At 26.9% G+C, this 21,662-nt stretch overlaps 1 protein-coding gene across 1 annotated transcript; it reads right to left on the reverse strand.

Annotated features, from left to right (window-relative positions):
- Positions 1–3,680: 3,680 nt before the first annotated feature.
- LOC113554582 (endocuticle structural glycoprotein SgAbd-8-like) lies at positions 3,681–11,747 on the reverse strand. The gene is made up of 3 exons (XM_026958491.1): positions 11,587–11,747; positions 10,298–10,425; positions 3,681–4,269 (listed from the first exon to the last, which is right to left on the reverse strand). The coding sequence occupies exons 1-3, from the start codon at positions 11,593–11,595 to the stop codon at positions 3,990–3,992; spliced, it is 417 nt and encodes a 138-aa protein (XP_026814292.1). The 5' UTR covers positions 11,596–11,747; the 3' UTR covers positions 3,681–3,989.
- Positions 11,748–21,662: the final 9,915 nt, after the last annotated feature.

Below are 21,662 nucleotides of genomic sequence, written 5' to 3' on the forward strand. Positions count from 1 at the left end.
CACATAGAAAAAATATTTTATGAAGTAGTATTTTAATATCATGTACCTGTATTTAGTTATTTGTTCAATACTATATAGATGATTGATGACTTCCACATTTCTGAATTATTTTATTTTAATCGCTTCAACTAAACGTTCTTGAAGTTTATCTCATTATAAACGATGATTACAGTAGCAGTGTGTTGTAACATATAAAATCTACAATTTATGTATAATAAATTGTGATTCCCTAAGTTTAATGTAAAATGTACCTAATTTATACTAATAATAATTTTATTATATTCAATATTTTAAGATAAATCGGTGAAAAAATGAAGCTGGTAATGCCTGTGGTATTGGAACTAAAGTAGATGGGTACCTAATAATTTTGTTAAATGGCATTGTATAAAATTATGTGTGGTTTTGCAAAATAATAAAAATAAGTGATGGATTCTACAACCCGAGGCGATCGGTTAAACATATTAAATAAAGTGAATTTTGTACAATTTTTGTGTCTTCGTAGATTTTATGCCAGTTTTAATGAATACAATAACTTGTACACAAATAATGACGAATAGATTATATAACATTTAAGCGCTTTGATTACCAAATACGATCGTTCGATCTTGACTTCAGAATGTAGTTTTCCCTGGTAAATGATGAATCGTTAAAATAGATGATACTATATTACTAATATAGGTAGATGTACACGTATATTCAATTTACAATCTTATCGGATCGCGAAGGACAAACATTTTGATAAACGTCAAGGATGGCCCGTTTTAACATCTTTTACTTAAGCATTTTTCTTTTAATAATATTTTTCTAAATGTTAGTATATACAATCTAGTTTTTGATTCAAATTTATGCATATTGTTTTTTAGAAAATAAACCCACTATCTATTAAACAATGATATATAATAAAATAATTTCTATTTAAAATATGTAAATCAATATACACCTTCATTAATATTGTAATTGGTTTATTATTATAATATAAATAGAAAATTAATAATAAAATCTTCTATGATAACAAAGCTATGACATAACATTATTACATTATGAATATTATACATTATTATAATGAAAAATACGATTAACTTATATATTGCATTGCCGATAATGTATATTAACATGTTTTTCATTACTTATAATTAAACCTTTAATATGATTAAGTAAATTTGAGTCATAATATTTTCCCGTAAAATTGACTTTATATTTATTTAGATAAATAATAAAAAATTTTATGTTTATGTTCATTTAAGTATTGTAAATTTAAATTTCCATTTCACTTTTGTTATTATTTAAATAATTGAATATTATTCTTTGTAGATATAATTGTGTGGTTACACATAAATTGCGTCTCGAAATAAAAAAATTGATAAGTAGGTACACGAATTGCGTCTAGCTTTATCTAAACGATTACACGAGTTGCGTCCGGTTTTATTTAAACGATTACATAAATTGCGTTCGGGTTTTTAAATTTGTAAGTAAGTGAAGTTGATTCAAAATTTGTGTATGGAACTATTAAAAGTCCATAGCTTGAAAAATAATAATTTTTTTTATTTCCTAATAAAAATATAAATACTTTAAGTTATAACATTTACATATCTCAAATCTGAATTTCTAAAAAATAATATCAATTTTTCACTTAAATTAATATTTGCTGAATTTGAAAAGATAATTTGCTCATCTTTAATAATTGTGTGGCTAAGAAAGTTCGTGAAAATTCAAATGGTTGGTTTAAGTTAAAAACACAAAAAAAAGTTAAGTTTTTCATTCAAGTTTTGACCAGTTTTTTAATTTTATATTTATAACTTTTTTATTATTTTTTATTTTAATTATTATATTATACTCCTGTAATTCAAACCTACACGTTTTCATTTTACTTACTTTTAATTGCAGAACAACGACAAAAATAACTATTTTTAACCTACCAAGTCATAATTTGCTATTGACAGTTGGGACGCTATTCGTGTAGTCGTTAAATATCACCAGCATACAACTCGTGTGCAGTGATTTGTGTATCGTTTCAAGATCAACATTTCGATAGGTAAGTTGCACGTCTAGAGTTTGAATCTCTGCATTAGTTAAAATAGTAAATCGATACTTTTACAAACTTCTCAAGTCTCTGCCAAGATTATATATTTATATTCTTTTTATTTTTATATTGTTAACGTTAACTATATTTTAGTATCCATTTAAATTTGCTTAAGATATAAAATATTTTTAATTTAAATTATTTAAATAATATATTATGCAATAATAATTAACAATAGGCATGTAAAAATTAAATTCAATCAATATTTGACCTAGTGCAATGTGCAACTGTATTGCAAATTGCAATAAATAATAAATACATTTTTATTAAACTAATAATGATGTTTTAATGACACGGAGAGGGAAGGTTTATTATATAAAATATAGCGGGAGTTATAAAAAACGTGATTCAATAATTTATAAAAATAAATAGCAGTATGACTGGTTTATTGACATAACAAATGTAGCCGACCTGGGAACTATTTAAAATTAGATTTATTGATTTACACCATCGTAAATGTAAAACGCTTTGTCCATATTATTATCTTGCGCTATGATGGTAACTAAGATTTTATTTTTGAAATCAACGAAAACTAATACTCAGTAATTTTTAAATAAATAACACAGTCATTGTTTGTAAAGAGATTTTCACTTATTAAAATTTGAGGTATTAAAAATGGCATAAAAATTTTAAGTTTCAGTAACTAGTTTATTTTAAACTCTGAACGTATCGGTGAACATAATATTGTTTTACAATGGTGTATGTTTTATTTATGTTAGGACATCCACCTTTAGGAGCAGAAACAAATAGCTCTTATTTTAAACTTCAAAACTTTGAAGGTGGTTTTTGGATTTTAAAATTAATTAATTTTTTTTTTTTTTTAAGAAAATTTTTTAGTGATTTTCAAAATAATCACGAGGAAAAAAATAAAATTCTGGAGAAATGGGTATATTTATTAGTTTCGAAAAAATCAATTTTGTTTTTGTTGTAATTTTAAATGATATATCAATGAATTAAAATTTAACTTGTCAGATTTCACATCAATTACAGTGACCTACTCAATGACGAAGTTTACTCAAAACTTATAAATATAATATTAGATAGCGACTTATTCTATTATTTTTTTTTATAATATTCGCTATTTAAAAATTTAATTCGAATATTTTTTAGAAATTGGACTAATAATATTTTTCAATAATATCACTAATATCATATCGTTTTATATGTATGTATTTTTTAAAGAATATTGAAATAATTATTGATATGGACTAGAAAATTGTTTTTAAGATTCAGATTTTCAATTCTGATAATAAGTATTGCTTATCATTTTGAAAAATCAAGTTTAAGATATATTTAAGATATTTTTTCTTATCATCATAAATTAATTTCTGGACTAAGAATTTATGAACTCTCTAAACATAAAATTGTAACAGGTATATATCGTAAAAATGTGTATAAAAATTAAAGAGTTATGTGCATCGATGTTGGCTTTAAATAAGATAATGCAATCATCGTAATATTTATGATATTTATACCCAAGTCGTACTGAAATCTATGTTATTTTGTTGAGAAATAAAATGGTACATAGGTAATAAGTACTATTCTTAAAAATAATACCGTTAAATATAGACTGTAGATACTAGCAAAAAATAACACAATATGTATAATAAGTATATTTTTATTAAAAAAATCAATATAAAATTAATAATATATATAAAATCGAGCAATTGTATGCAACATTTTCTACAGCATACTTCCATAGAATAAAAAAGGATAAATAACAAATAACAAATCAAAGTTTTTTAAAAATGAATTTAAATTAAAGTGAAAATAAATAATGACAGTTTACATGACATTAATAGTTATAAGACTTAAGCATAAGCGGGTAATTTGATGAATTGATACATAGACGATTGCTCAAACACGTAGGAGACGTGTGGGTGAATGATGTTAGAGCTGTATTGGACGTTTACTTAATTTTGTTGTAAGCTGGTTCTGGTGTGGATGGCTGGGTGGCAAGGAATTGGAGCAACTTGGCGATTGCTGGCGGTAAAGGTGGTGGTGTGGGTAGATGATCACCAACAGGCACGAATCCCTGAGGACCAGCGACGTATTTGACGCTGATCGGTGTACCATCTGGAGCGGTGTATGAGTAGCCACCTTCAACATTCAGGGCTGACTGGTTGGGATCTTGAGCTGGCTGCACATAACCACTTTCTTGGGCTTGGATTCCATTGCCGGTTTCGTATCTGTTGATAAGATTTTCGTTGTTTAACATTTATATGCTCTATACTCTTTCCGTGTTTACCATTAAAATAATACGATTTTTGATTTTTCAAAATTAATGTTTTAGTAGAATAACAGACTGAAATATATTACTTTTGGCGTTATTTCATACAATTTATCTGAGATGATGAATAAATAGTGAACAGTGACATTAACCACAACTAAGTATAAACAAGGTCGTCAAAATTGAAGACATGCCCTAAGGGAAACTGTCCACAAATTGACTGGTTATTCGTGAAACTCATTAGATGAACATCATGGGCCAAGGTATCCAAGTTTTATTACTATCTACGTCTAATGTAATACCAAACATTTTTTTTCAGAATTTTTTGCTATAAATTCATATTTTAAACTAATTATTAAATAAATTAAACAATGTTATTTAAACCATTGGTGACTGGCGATTGATAATATTATATTATTAACTCCACTTTTAAAAATATTATGATCATATATTTAAGTTGTATGGACTATGGACTCATATTATTCAAATTATTGTATATTTTTATCTTTATACACTTATTTACGATATTTCATTCAGAAACGTTGTACAACCTTGAGTTGAACTACGGTTCAACACACATTGATGCAACTGGAATGTTTATAATACATTCATAAGCGAGAGTATAATTTCCGGAGGTATGTTATTACGTTTTATGTTCTGGATATATTCGTTACCGTTTACCGGAGTTTTGTTACATCATTGTTACAATAACAATGGCCTCAATCAAAGTGGGTGGCCGAATCAACGAAAGCATCTACTTAAAGAGACTATACGCGAAAAAGCGCTGGCCGAGTTTTTGAGGTCAATGAAATTAAACCCATTTGTATGCAATATGATGATTAGTGCAATCTCTCGTGAGATACAGTGACACGCCTCGAGTTTAATACGTAACACTTACTTCCCAGTCGAAAAATAATTGTATTTTAGAATTCTTTAAATGAAATAGTACAAAATCGGAAAAAATTCATATGTTTGGATCAAGAAAATTAACAATTTTAGTGTTATTGAAATCACACGAATCATTCATTTAAACATAGCGATTCTTCCATAAGTATTCTATATAATTAATATTATATTATTTTAATTCTATACACCATGTATGACCATATATTACACAGTTTATGTTTAATATACTACAATTATATTCAAAACAATTTACCAAACGGTAATATATATTGTAAAATTATTATTATATAATAAGTGATAGAGTAGTAGGTTAAATTAATTTAAGATTAAAACATAAAATTTGAAATTATCAATCCGATTTTCTGGTACCGAAAAGTTCCAATGAATCGTGCAATAAAGTATCACGGTCAAGTCAAGACAGCTAGATTCTTCGATTAAATACGATTATTTGAAACATCAAACAGGTTGTTTAAAAAAAAAAAAAAAAATTATTCGAATATCGATTAGTGATTTAAGTATTTGATTAAGTTCTTGGCAACTGATGTATTTTGAATGACGTCTCATTAATTTTCATAGTTTAATAGAGGTAAACGCTTCTCGCGGTACGCGTAATATAACGCGCAATTCGTATACAGTTTCATGGTCGTCATATCAATGGGAGAATTGGTTAGTCCTTGCTGGTTGCTACACCGTCCACGTGACCTAACCGCGGCTCTATTGGGTGACTGATCCACGAATATTCGTGATAAGCTATCACCCAAAGAGGTGTGTCTGATACACGATCCTAAATCCTAATCATTTGAAAATTGGCACATCGACAGTGCTGCTAAAGAAACGTGTGAGCAAATGATGAACTATTGGTGGGTCAACTAATTGACGGATTGACGGCGGCGATTGGGTCAAACGGCTTCGAGTCAAACCCCGGAGACTTTCTCGACTCTTTACCTCTCGTAATATTATACTTATTACACACACACACACATACATAAAAATACATTCATATAATTTATATATAACAAATATATATATATGTATTATTATTATTATTATAATTATTCTTTTTGTTGTTATTGTTATTCATGCACTTCTTTCGCTTTATGTAATTGTGTAACGTGACAGAGTTAAGTAAGATTATTATAACCCATGATTGAGCACAAAATCCAAACTATCGTCGTCTGTGGCGTCTCTGGTTATCGGCTTATCATTATAATACAGGAGATCTAAACGATTATTATCCGGACGAGTTTCAGGTATTGTGGTCAGATGTTCTATGGAGAATAATTGTGTTTATGCAACTTTGATTGTTGTGTTTTTTTTAATAGCAAACTACTCATTATATATAAAAATAATAATAAACATAAATAAATAATAACGAAAAGTAAACATATTTAGGTTCATTTTCGATTGTCATGATAGACATCGGGTAATATTTTGGTGTTTTTTTTTTGTGCAAAAAGTAATAAAATATTAAATGGAAATTACGTCATTCAAGCGGATAAAGAATATAACATTTTCGGAATATTCTAATATTGTTATCAAAGTTTACAATGTAAACGACTACGGATGAGTATATATTTATAAATAAGATATATTTTTAAAAACTACGATTCCACAGTGCAATAGTAGGTATGACCTGAAATATCTATAAATAATTGTACTTAAATAATTTAAATATTAAAATATAGAATGTTTGTTTATTGTGATGGAAATCTCTTGAAATTCGTTATGTTAATATAGGCAAGTAATTATTATTTATAATTCAAATAACAAGTTCCTATAATAAGTATTTTTAATAAGTATCATAATATCAGTCAATTATTAGACTGTCTACTGCATCTAAAAATGTAAAACTATCATAAGTTAAATAGTATTACCAGTGTAAGAATTGGTTGTAAAAAAATTACCATCCCAACCAGCAATCAGCAAAAAAAAAAAAAAAACGCTAAATGATACATATGATACATAATACGAAGAATTTATCAAAAATTAAATTTTTTTAACAATTCCTTAAAATTACGAAGGACATTATTATTATATATCATTCGATAAGTTAAATTATCTAGGAAAGACATAATTTACCATGTTTCAAGTTAATTCATGTAAATATTATAATTATTTATATACATTTAATTTTTGAATGATAACTTTGATAGATGAGCCTATAATTAAATTACGTTTGGCATTGTTGTTATAATTAAATGAATACTGTGTTTTCTTATAATTTTAATATTTAAGTATAAAATATAATTATTGAACAATTTTTAAATTAAACATGATTCAATTCGTTAAATATGAATATAAATAATAAAAACAAGTTGTAATTAATAAGTCAATTAATTAGTTATATGATATTATATGTCCGTACTTCAGTTTAATGCTTAGTATTTTTGAGTTTTATTATTATTAAAAGTATCAAGTAGAAACATGAACTCAGTTAAAAACATTGAATTTATTGTTTCAATAATTTTGCATTTCATTTTTTAGCATATGTTTTATATTATGTAACATTTGCTAGTATTTTGCAAAATAATTAAAAAAATAGCAATTTTATACACTACAATCTGTAAGTTATATCCATAAAAGGGCATATCAAAGACTCAACATTCAACGCCTACATATATTATTACATTTTATAAATATTGGCATGATTTTATTAAGATTTATAAATAGATTTTTAAAATTATTAAATTTTAAATTTCAATTAATACTAATATTTTAAATAAATCATTTTAATTTGCTAGCATTACGGAATTGGTCAAACAAATAATAAAGTGTAAAGAAAATCAGCTTATAATAAATAATAGTTTATCGAATAGTTTAAATAAACTATTTCTAAAAAGTTAAAATAAATATGATTCTTTAACTATTTTTAACTATTATTATAATATTATGATTAATTAAAACCATAGAACTTAGTTTTTTTTATTTCAAAGAAGTGTATAGTATAATATAACTTACTGTACTCGTACGAATAGTAGTATATATACATCGATAATTATTTAAGGGCCAGGATTACAATAATATAGATAAATAAAAACATTAGATTTATCATTACATTTCATTATCATTTTTACTAATTAAAAGATAATTTAAATAATGAATAGCTTTAAATATTAAGCTTTAATATTGAGTTTTAAAATATGTTAGTTTCTAATTAGTAAAACGCTTAAATAAATAATAGTTAAAACTTAAAAGTGTAAAAATTATGTTGATAATTACTAAAAAAATTATAAAATGTATCTACTGTAACTAGAAAATAAAAAAAAGTTAGAAATTTACTTCTTTAAATATTAAAAATCGAATTGTTTTTAAAATATATTATGTACAAAGCATTATATTTTGTGTACATAAGTGGCCTTAAATTGCCTATTCAATGCGCCGGCCATTCGTTTATAATTTAGATATTAGATTTTACTGTTTTAAAACTCGTGATTATCTAATTTTTTTATATACCGACTTAAAACTCACCAAAATATTATTTTAATATTATTAACTGTAATTATATAAAACATTCAATTTATAATGGAATAACACACAATGATATGAGCATTGATATTTTAAATTTTGTTACCTGATTAAAATAAATAAATTTAAATTAGCACACAAATTAAACTTTGTGAATAAATAAAATAAATAATATTATATATGTAATGAATTGCTTAAAGATTTATTTTTATGGTATATACTTGAAGTATATTGCTTTGATACTTATTCAAAAACTTTGATTAACTATAAAATAGACGAATTATATATTTTTTCAAATTTTGAATAATTGTATCGTCTTCTCTAATTGCAATAAACATACGCGTATACGCATAAATATACAGGAAGACTATTGGAATTATAGCGAAGGATCAAGGCTGATACGTTCAAGGATATCGAAGTGGTGTATAGCTATAAAGTTATGGCGTGTATGCGAAGGACGTGATGAACAGACACGATACGATAAATCGTTTTAATGTGAGCCAATAGCGAAAAGGAAAAGATTAAAATACATAGAATGACTACCGATTGACAGTAAAAGGCAGCATTCTACCAAACAACGAGGAACGCCATGTCCCAGATAAGGCGCGGCAGTTGACCGTTGACACCAAGCCGCGACGGTCGTGTTCAACGTGTGCCAGTTATATCATCGCCAGGCCAACGGGTGTTTAATGTAACCGACAATTACTTGTATTGTATTGCTATTGTTTTTAAGACTTATAACCATCGATTAAATTATAGTTGTTAGGCTATGACAAAAAAATAATTACTCCATACGTTAGGTATGATAGCTAGCAAAATCGTTGTTAACAACGATGACTTTCAATGTGAAATTATTGATAATGAACGTTGTTGAGTTTATATAATATTTTGTATTATGTAGTCGTAGTTATGTCATCACGCGTCTCCCTTGTTGAAATATTAGGGACGGTGGCAGTGGTCATCCTATTAGGTCAGAGGCCAAAGAGTCGTTAATGCCATTGGGTCAAGGAATAATGTGTGTACATAGATATCATAAGCGCAATACTAGTTTGAAGTTTCAATCTTTATTTTATTAGCATTTTTAAGCACTCTACAAACATTTGAGTTTCGTTGCCAACAAAATGTATCATTTTATACTTTTATAGGCATCGTGAAGTATGACACAACAAATATCTTAATGTCATACAGTGATAATATTATTTACTGCTTAATACTGGTTATAGTGTTTACTAGTGTTTTTAACTATTGGTAGAAAGATAATTTCTGAAAATAAATAACTATCTTAAAACTACGAAATTATAGAAATATATATGAACTTTCGGCTATACTAATATAATGGTATAGAATCATATAACTAAATTTTTTCAGATTTATAATCAATATTTTGTCAATATTTTATATTTTAAGCTGTAAGTTGTAGAATATGACATATCAATACGGTTGATAAAAGAATGATAACAACTTAAAACAATTTTTTTACATTAATCAAATTTATTAGTTGGTAAATGAAAATCGATATTCAATTGATGGTTTGTGAAAAAAATAGTAGATCTGTTTAAGATTTAATAACTTAAGAAAAATAAACCCTTTTTGTTTTATATTTCAAGTATACTTACGCCCATTTATAAGATCCATCAAAATTGACACCATCGTTTTCATATCGGACGATGGGGATAGGAGTTGTGGGCTGATATTGTTGACAGCTGACTAGACTGACCAACATACAGCTTACTACTGCGATTGTCTGAAAAATTAATTCATACATGAATAAACGTATTATTATAAAGCTGAATTTAACTATTATAATTGAGTTTTTGCGTAAAGGAAGAAGATTGTTTTTTTTTTTTTAAAGAATTATAACTTGGAATATCAATAATTAGGGCTAAACTAAAATTTATTTAAATAGTAAGGCACAAATTTATGTATATGATAAATGATAATAAATTATCGATGTTTGGAAATAAGTTCAAAGCTGAAATCTGATATTATAGAATCTTAGATGTTAATATCCGTACAATTTATTTTAGTTTTTAATATAAAACTGTGTTTTGTGATAAGTATAAAAATAAAATAGAAGAATGTAAATTAATTTTCGAGTGTACCTATTAAAATAGTCTGTATAATAGTGATTAATGAATTATCTACATGTAAAAGCTAAAAGTAAATCGATTACGTACGAGGACATAATAAGTTGTTATCTGTTGTTGTTGAATCCAAAATGATAATATGACATTAGTTGTAGAACCATTTTTAAAGTAATTTTTCAATCATACGTGATACGTTTACTATTTTAATCGTATAATATGCCAAATAACAAGTAATGTTCAAATATTTAGAAACGTTATGATCCGTGTATCTGTGTAACTGTGCTTGTATAAAGAGTTATAGTCATATTAGATTATAACTCTTATTCATTGTGCATATAACTTTGTGTAATTATTTGAAATTATCAAACAAGTATACCATATTATATAAATATTAAATTCTTTAAACCAACATAAAATCTGATTGAATTAAATGAAGTTATTTTTTTGTTTGCTTATAAGATCTTTTAAAAAGAAAAAACCTATTTTCTAGGACCGGACTAATAATGTTTTTGATAATGGTAAGTTGGTGTGATGTTACTAAAACTTTAAACTAGTACGACGATTACTTAACAACAAGATTTTTCATTAAATATATCATAATGTTTAATTATTGCATAACGGGTATCTGCATATGCACCCCCGTACACGTTTAGAATTTGTATATATATTATAATTACACTACAATGTACTTATTTTACTATTATATTCGTTGAAAATTATACAAACTACTCCTTGCCGAGCACGATTGCGGCGTCTGTTATGATACCATAAAATAAAACATATCGGAACTTATACGATGAGATGTAATAGGTACTTACCAATTGCATGATGACTTCTTGTAGCTGACGAAGAACTATAATAATATTATTATATTTTTTGTATGTGTACGGAGTCGTTGAGATTGTGCTTGGTACTTTCGCTGTCGAACACAATTCGCACCGTTCCTTGTAGGATGATGTCCACGTTTTTCGTCGGTACCGCCGATCGTCGTTGTATTTATATGCGCCCGCAGACGCTCGAGCGGAGTCCCTCCCCCTACTACGATAAAAATGGGGGGCGCCTTGGGGTTTACGCGACGAATAGACATAAAACTATCTATATGTACACGTTCGTACAGCAGGCTGACCTTTTTCCCGATGCGGCGATCCCCTTTATCAATCAAACGAAATCGCGTTATCACGCAATATACACACTCCATCCACCACGCCGTAACAGTATTGTAATACCGACGTACGCGTCGTAACGGCCGTGCGCATGCGCACAATAATAATATATTATTTTATACATTATGACCGGCCTATAATACCTATCATATAATATGTGACTACAGGTCAGACCTCGTACGTTAAAATGTATAATATTTTGTAGATTTTAAATATTGCTTAGTCAATAATACTGTAATGTTTGTAATTCTAGGGGTCCTGGACTATGTCTTGTTTAATTTAGATTCATTTTTTTTCAAATATTTTCAATTTAATTATTTATTACACACGTTTAATATTGTGCATTTGTATCATGTTATTTTTTATTTAATGCAAAAATTTTTTTCCGACATCAGTATAATATCAGATTTCACATGATATTATTATTTATACGTACTCTTTAAGAAATAAAATAAAATATTACGGTAAAAATTAAACAAAGGATAAATTATAAAAATATAAAAATAATTATTTGAGGAGTTAATTTTACATAAACGCAGAATATATATATACTTAATTCAATTAGTTGGTTAGTTGGATTTTTAAAGAGACTAAATTTTTTTTAAATTTTTATAGTAATGTATTTTGTCAATTTTCATGATTCAATTTTAATTTTGAATCAATTGTTTATTAACTGAAGTAATTAGAATTTATCGGAATATTATAGAAACTGTATAAGAAATAATTTATTCTACAATTCATTAAAGTATAATCATATTGTTTGACCAAATTAATTCTTTCATATGATTTTAAAATTACGTAATTACGTTTTTGATTTAAAATATTGATATGTTTTAAACTTATGCAGAAGAACACATAACAGATTTTCTTTTTTGTATTTTTGTATTTATGATATATAATATATATATATATATATATATATATATATTAACAGTTATTAAATATTTACATAAGAATGATTAATAATTATTGATTAATACTGATAGTGTCTATTGTGGAGATGTGGCGTAAAATAGCATTTATTACTTTGGTTACCGACATCAAAAATATTATGTATGCCGACAGTTTTGATTGCAGAAAAATATTTATTTTAATATACTTGTAGTTATCAAGATATTTAGAATAACGATATTATATAATTAATTTTTAATCGATAATAATTTTAAAAGACATCGTAATTCAATGATTATGCTAATTTTGACGTATCTCAATTATATAAATAACACATCCTTGAATATCAGCATTGTCACAATAATTTATTATATTTTTGGAATATGACATTAAATAAAAACAATCAATTAAACATGTCATAAAAATAGTTTGTCGTTTGAAGTACACAAACTAGTAGTAACACTAGTAACAACTAACATATTAATAAAACATATATAATTTTGCTATTATACATTTATTATTCTAGTACGAAAGAGTTTATAGGATTTATTTTATTATTAATGCTATCACTAAGGCACAGGTAATTCAACGCACAATAATTTATTAATATGATTGAAGTATTATTGGTTGCATTTTGAGACGGCTACTCTAGTCATTTTAATTAGAAAATAATGAAAACTATAATAATTCTACAGTCTAAAGAGTATATTATATTTGTATAAGTCATTTTTACCACTTTTTTTTTTATCACCCTTGGTAGTATTATTGACGTATGAGATATATTTAACAACTCTAAATTTATCAATGTTTATAAGTATTTAAAAAATTATAATGAAATGAAAAACTTAAAAATGAGGATAGTAATACTGTTAGGATATACCTGCATGTTTTATGTAACTGTCAGGTGCCATTATTCTATTCATAAAATCATATTTAATGCACATTAAACAACTTGCACATGTATTAATTTGTAGACAAAGTAATATAATATAACAGACTAAATAGGTACCCGGTACCTATAACATGGGTTATTTTTTCATAATATTTGATCTAGTAAAATAATATAAAATATAATATTTAAGTAAAAAAACGTTGTCATTGCAGATTGCAGTGGATTAATCAAAAATCAAATTATTGTGATATAAATATATAATAGACAATTTAAAAGTTACATATTATAGTGATATAAAATTAAATTATCGTCCTATTGCAGCCTTTATATAGCGTTTAGCGTTTAAATATTTTTCAAAAGCACACTATTATTTTTAATTTTGTTATCGTGCTGTAGGTAGATTTTTCGTGATCATCTGTCGTGTATAATAATTCATTCCCGCGTTCAATTGACCACTACGAGCTTTAGATCCGGACAATACGACTTAAAAACGACGACAAGTATTTTTTTAGTCTTCTCTTTTTAATTGTGACTTATCCGATTGGCACGTCCGTTCCGTTCTCTACGTACGCTTTCGCGAGCTCTGTATAATAGTCGTCATCGCTGATGATGCAAGATTTAAAAGTGCCACGCGTTCTTCATCGCAGTCGTGTGTGATTTATTATAATTTTAATAACAATAATCTTATGCATTCGTAGTATAGGAAGCCTCCCTCCCTACTGCTCCTATATCATTTCACTATTCGCATAGTAGCTGTGGCCCGTGGTTGCCGCGCTCACGCGTTACGATAATATGATAATGTAAATTGTACTGCATTATAGTAGCAAGAGATTTGTATCTATCTTTTATATATATATATATAATGAATATACGATCTTGTCTTCACTGCAAATTTATTAATTTCATTATCACACGGAATGTCCAATTAATATAAGTTTTGTATAATATACATTATACTAAGCGTAGTATGTTCAGAGTTTGTGTATAACGAGTTCTTGGTTGGATTTATGATTATTATGGATTTGAAAAAATTTACCGTTGTGTAAAACATAATACTATATTTGTATACGCGCGACTTCATTGTTTTTTATTTTGAAAACGGAAAAGTCACGATTTAGAATGTTATTTTATATTTATATTTTCATCGATAATACCACATATTGAACATAATTTATTGACTTCAGTATAGTATAATATGCTTATGTTACGAAAACATCAACCGAAAACCAGTGTATAAGAGTGTGCAAAATTATAGTTTGTACTTGTTAGATAACTGCAATTATTACTCTAGATAAATATTAGGTTGTAGGTATCTACAACCTATTAAATAAAATACACGAATATTAGTTACAAAAAGACTTTGTTGAGAAAGAGAGAATAAGAGAATATAATTTCATATAAATAGTTAATTACATATTATATAATCTAATTCAATAATTCTCTAATAAAAGATAAAAAATTAAAAAAATAAATAATAAATAATAATACTTAATTGTAATTATAATTTTATATAAATTTGTTTTGTACACATGCCTATTTTTGAAAATAAAATGATTTAATAGTTATTACTTATTAGATATTAATAAATATTATTTTAAACTTCCAAAAGATTCAGTGAAAATAAAAATAAATAATTTGTCTGATTATGTTCTTGAAATGTTGAGACCTTAAACCGTATGAACTGTTCAATTGCACATATTTTCGTTAAATACTTAATTATATATAAATATATGTTGTAGGTAGGTACAAATTTTTCTTTATATCTATTAGGTACCTGTACATTGTAAAGTTTTCTGAATTATCATTATTTTATTAAAAATATAATACAACATTTACAATACATACATAATTAAAAATACAATTAAAAAATTCGTTAACGATATATAATAACTATAGATCTATAGTTATAAACACAAGTGTCTACATCTACAGATATCATAGATAGGATCTTATAATTATTGCAGTATATGTATGTTTTTTGTTTCAAACAAAAAAAAAACAATTTGTGTAATAAAAAAATGTAATCTACTATCATACATTACAGATTAAAACCAAAATAATAATGAACAATGATTTACAGTTTAAATACAATTACATATTAAGGTACACAACCCAATAAAATGTAACGAATACTGAAGTATACATATATATATATATTATTGTTTCTACAAATTATATTTACTTTAAAAAAATATATTGTACATTGTGAATACATTTTGAACCTTATTAATTATTGTCTTTTTTTATCTTTTTAATTTTTGTACGACATGATATTTTATTTATATTTCTTAGGCCTTTATCGTGTACTTTAACTTTAACCTAATGGGAATTCGAACTAGATAAGATCAAATATTATAAACGACTTTCACTTTGAACATTTTTAAATGTTGACCTTTCTGTACTATGTTTCACGATGACAATATTACATAGGTTACTTTGGTATATAAATTATATATATGTATATTATATATTTATATATAAGTATAAACTTCGAATGTACAACTATAAATAAAACTACTTAACAATTGAGGGTGTTTCATATATAACTGTGAATATGCAACAAAAAGTTTCCTACAGTTTTTAAAACAACAATTAAAAAAAAAAAAAAGTTGAAAATTATTGTTGAGTAATAGAATATGTTTATGTTAATATATTCTAAGATAAATTTACAAACTATATTTAAAATGTAGCAACTTAAATCAAAACGTATTTTCATTAGTGATGCTATTATTTATTAAACTTAGTTATATAGTAATAGTGCAATTGTGTAATATCCGCCTAAATCAATGATAGTTATCAAAAATTAAAATACATGGAATTTTAAATTATTCATTTAGTAATTCACATAAGATTTTTTCGGAAGGATCGTGCTAATAATAACGTTTCCAACATTTTATAATATTGATACAAAGAGAGTAGAGCATTTTATAGAAATACATTTTCACATGGAAGACATTTCTGGTTTGTACCCTTTAATTCCTTCTTACAATATATACATAAGTTACAATTATATACACTTATATCGGTCTATTATTAGTAGTCACAAATATTTAATACATAATATTAAGTAAGTATATAACCGTATTTTCTATTAATATCTGTGCAAATCAATAGAGCTTTGAAAACAAATGATAGCGCATTCGTTATGGAATTTAATCTTTGAAATGAATGGAATTTTTAGAAACAGTGCTAATATTATCGATGGATGTACAAATAAATAAGTAAAGCATGCTTGAAGTCGTTATTATACCTACCTTTATTACCTACCGTTATTTATTTATTATGGGTAAGCTTGGAAAACCTTTTTTAAAAAATGTATGAAAGTTATTGGCGGCAATTATTGTTAGTATTATTCTAAAATAAGTACACTTGTATAGTTGATCATCGCGCATCATAATAATACCGTTGTGTAGTGGCAATAGTTTATTTATTATTGTTAAGCCGCTTTTAGGATTTACGAGGTTCGGGGCAAAATATCATTGAGTGGACCCACTAGTTTTCATCCTCTACCTAAATATTTAAATATGAATAAAACTTTGTATAATAATTTTTTGTTTTCACAACAACGGACAATTAAATAAATTTATGCATTTTATTATTCAATTAAATGAATTATATTTACAAACGAAAAAAGTAAAATACAAACAAAACAATTTAAACAAAATTATTTTTTTCTCGGTTTTTGCTCTGAAAATTTTACAATTAAAACACTTAAACACCATAATTTAAATTTTCAATTGTAATAATGGCCAGATTAGAAAGTCTCTCTTGAATCATGGTAGTACGGAAATAATTGTTTATAATTTTTAATTTCTTTCGGCACTAGTTGTAGTTATTGGCATTGTAAGCATTATTCTCAAAGCTATAGAAATATTAGGAAATTAGTTTCAGGATATATTCAAAACATTAAGCTATACCAATAAACTTTTCTTTCTCATTTAGAATGTAACAAAATAATTTTATTTCACTCATACTTTAAGGTTTATGAGTTTACTAAACAAATCAATACTATATAACCATCTATGTCTTGACTATTAGCATCTGTCAGTAATATGACTTAAGGTTATATCTATCATACAAGATTCAAAAAACTATAATTATTCGAGCGCTGAGCTAATTGTTGAAATCTTCCATTTTTACAAATCGAATAATAATATTAAATTATAATACATTTTATCATAATAATAATAATAATAATATGGCATAATTTTTTTTGCAACTTAAAGTTAAAAAAAAAGTTTGACTTACAAGTGCGAGGCCTCTACATTATTTGGGGCTGTTGGCATGAGCCCCGAAAACCTCCCATTAAGAGTGGCTCTGATTATTGTATTGATTTAATTTATAATATTAAAATATTTATAAACGGCCTTTAAGCAATAATATAGCTGTATTATCTAATTGTATATGGTTTAAGGAAATATTTTGAGGCGCGAATAAGCTGTCATTTAAATGCAAAGATACAATTATTCAACTTAATAAGATTTTTTGTGTAGCGATTAATTGTATTAAACTAAATCAGCTAATTTAGCCATAGCAGATAATTTCTAGGAAAACATAATTAAAACAATAGGAAAAAGGAAAACTATCAAACTTCACCACGGATTGCTAACAATCCATTTTTTAAGGAGTTCTATACGTTATAAATGATCATTAGGTAGTTTGTGCACATGTCACGCGTGAAAACGTCTTTTTTAACTAATGGTGTGTAGTTTTGGTCTATACCACCGATTGATGTTTCATTACTTTATTAGACAAGATTTCATACACGATGGACAACATATGAATGCGTGTTTTTAGTTTTGTGTGAAATGAAATTCTGTATATGGTCTATACCAATAGAAAACATTCGAATGCTCCGTGTCCACCTCCATAGTAATTTTATTTTTTTAAGTGGCCTTTCACCTTTATACTAGATTTATTGTTATATAATGATAATACCCCCTGTATTATCCACTTCAAAATTAAAATAACACTAAGCCTAATTTTGAAATTCAAAAAACAGTCCTACTTCCTGAAAAGCAAAATTACACCGAGTGTTCAGAAATACAGATTCGAAGTAAGACATTTTGGTAAAAAATCTTTTCGAAAAGCAATGTGCCATGATGGTCGTTAATTCGTTCCGATAAATACTGAGACTTACTTTAAAACACAACCAAACCGTGTTTAAAGACGTGTTCGAAATTCCCAACGGCGCGCGCAGACGGCAGGAGCGAGGGCATTCACGCATCGTCGCGTCATGTGCGTTGGCACGCGGTTGTGGCTGCAACGTACAAGCACGACACGCCGAAAACACGGTCGCGGCCGGCTGGGCCCCTGGTAAGCGACGGGCTTATTATGTGGAAATTTTCACGTCTCACGCGCATCGAGGGTTTCCCGCGCGGTCCGTGCATGGGACCCGGTTCGACAAACGTCGAGTATCGCATGAAATTGTCTGATGTGACATTTTTTTTGGACCAGGCGCGTGGCAAGCCGCCGGCCCGGCGGAACGAGGCACATGCGTTCCTGATACTTTGACGTCGAGTTCGCTCCCCAATTCCTTCTGACTTCGCTCTCGCTCTCGGCAGATTTTTTCGTCACGCCTCATATCGCTGCGACGCAAACTCAACTCGGCATAGAATTAATGTTATTGCTCCGTTACACACTATCGTTGTACGGAATACCATAATTATTATTATTATTTCAATATGCGATCATCGCGATCCCCCTGTATCGACTATATTATGTTTTCGATGCGCACCGAAATGAATATTTATTTGCTGCATCACAATAACTACGCAACAATATATACGGACAAATTATTATTTATCATTTGCTAAATAGTTAAGACGTATGTGTGCCATGATTTTTTTTTCATCGTTTTTTAACTGTTTTTATTTCGAGCCACCACGACTTGCGCGACGTCGACGTGTCCGCGGGGCATATTTTCATATATTATTATTTATGGGCATTGATCGCCGGGCATCACCTCAATTACTCCTCAAATTGCACCGTTATGTATATTATTATACACACGTACATCATGCCGTGTAATTAGTGATTAATGATTATTATAATGCTTAATCGTCGTTTTGACGTCAACGATCATTTCTCGTGTTTGAATTACAGACTTAATATTTTGCAACGTTTTCGAGTAAACGGCATAACCCTTGTGACGATAACGAGCCACGCTGACACTGCGTCAGTGAGTCTGGACAACACACGATTAATTCCACAAGGCCGCTAAAGTCTGAACACGACATATGTGTAGAATCTTAAGAGGACGATGTCGTACTTGCGTGCGTTGTCTCAGTCTTTGCATTATAAATTTTACGACCATAAGAATATTTTATTCGGTTATTTTTAATATCAGTGTGAACGGACTTACTTAGTTATCAAGTTTAAAAGTAAGTAGGTATATTATTATAAAGTTATACTTATGATACTTGAATTTTGAAACTGTAGTTATGAGCACTTTTATATTTACATAGCTTTAAATTAACTTGACCATATTCCACATTCCACATGAATAACTTGTTTATTAACTACTAACTGTTTAGTATACAGGTTTAGGTTTAGCAAGTAATTAAATGTTTTACGTTTTCCTCATCAGGTTTGAGTTTCATAAGTAACTACCTATTAGTATTAAGTATTAAGTATTAACCATTGATTAAATATACATAAAATAAAAATATTAAAAAGTTTTTTTTTATTTATGTTTTAAAGATTTAAATTCTTTATAGGATATAGCGTCAAAAAAAGAACCTTCAGACCTGGTCCCGCACCACTGCACCAGGTACATATCGGTGGGTGACCTCAGAGTGAGGGTGAAGGTTATTCTTTACAGACGTCATATCCTACAAACAATTTAAATGTAGGTACTAACTACTAATTTTAATAATAAACATTTTTAATATAGTACAAATCGTAGTAAAATAATAAAATAAAAACTTTATATATTAATATTTTAACCAAAAAATCTGATATCGAATCTCGAGTGTCAACAAATGAATTATCCTAAGCTTAATTGCTTAATATACTTGACTTATAAGTATGTATGTCGATAGTTTTAAACGACTGATTGTGTAAAATCTTTGCATTTATTAGCTGAACATTAAACTTTATTTTCTAAACTAATAGTTTAATATATAGGTTTGATTTCAATATGGTTTTAGTAAATTGAAATATTTATGTAAATTATAGTATCAAATTAATGCGTACTTGAGAAATATGCCTGCTATATTAATATTCGTTTTATCTTACCACAAGAGGTCAATGTAAACGTCCTTTGTGGAAAGTGACTTGTTGCGTAGACATTTTATTTTGAGTTCAGCGTTGATATTATGCAGCTATTATACATATTATACATACCATACAGTAAAAGTAATTTTATTTATTAGTATTTAAATTGAAAGATTCCAACCTAGACCTGTTTATAAATAATTTTGTAAGAACTAATAGGTATTTAAATTAAATTTAATCATACATTTCATAAAATATAAATACCTATACCTATTATTATTTAATTTACAAATAATCTAAAATAATTACTTTACATTTATTTATTGCGCATGTGTAACTTAACATGTAGGTATAAAATTATAAAATATACCACGCTATCATAATTCATAATTAGTAATATAATAAAATATTAGTAATTACCTATTATAAATTTATTATATTTTATAATAATCAGATATATCATATATCATACATAATATTATATTCTACAATACTTATATATTTATAGATTAATAATAACTTTTGATTATTAATATTAATTTAAAAACGACACAACTGTCGTCTATAATAGTACCTATACAACAAAAGTAATATATTAATATTATATAATATGTTAGGTACCTATATTATAATGTATATTTTATATAAGAGGTGATTTAGTGAAACACTTATTATTTAGGAAAATACTAACATTTTTTAAAGTATTTCTATAACATCATTTTAAATTGGT

Source organism: Rhopalosiphum maidis, chromosome 1 (genome assembly GCF_003676215.2).
Source record: "Rhopalosiphum maidis isolate BTI-1 chromosome 1, ASM367621v3, whole genome shotgun sequence".
In the NCBI taxonomy this organism is placed as follows: domain Eukaryota; kingdom Metazoa; phylum Arthropoda; class Insecta; order Hemiptera; family Aphididae; genus Rhopalosiphum; species Rhopalosiphum maidis.

Excerpts from the sequence above, each read along its gene's own strand:
- LOC113554582 (XM_026958491.1), bottom strand. Across the intron at positions 4,270-10,297 it reads GATGGATCTTATAAATGGGC|ATACGAAACCGGCAATGGAA; the intron begins GTAAGTATACTT and ends TCTTATCAACAG.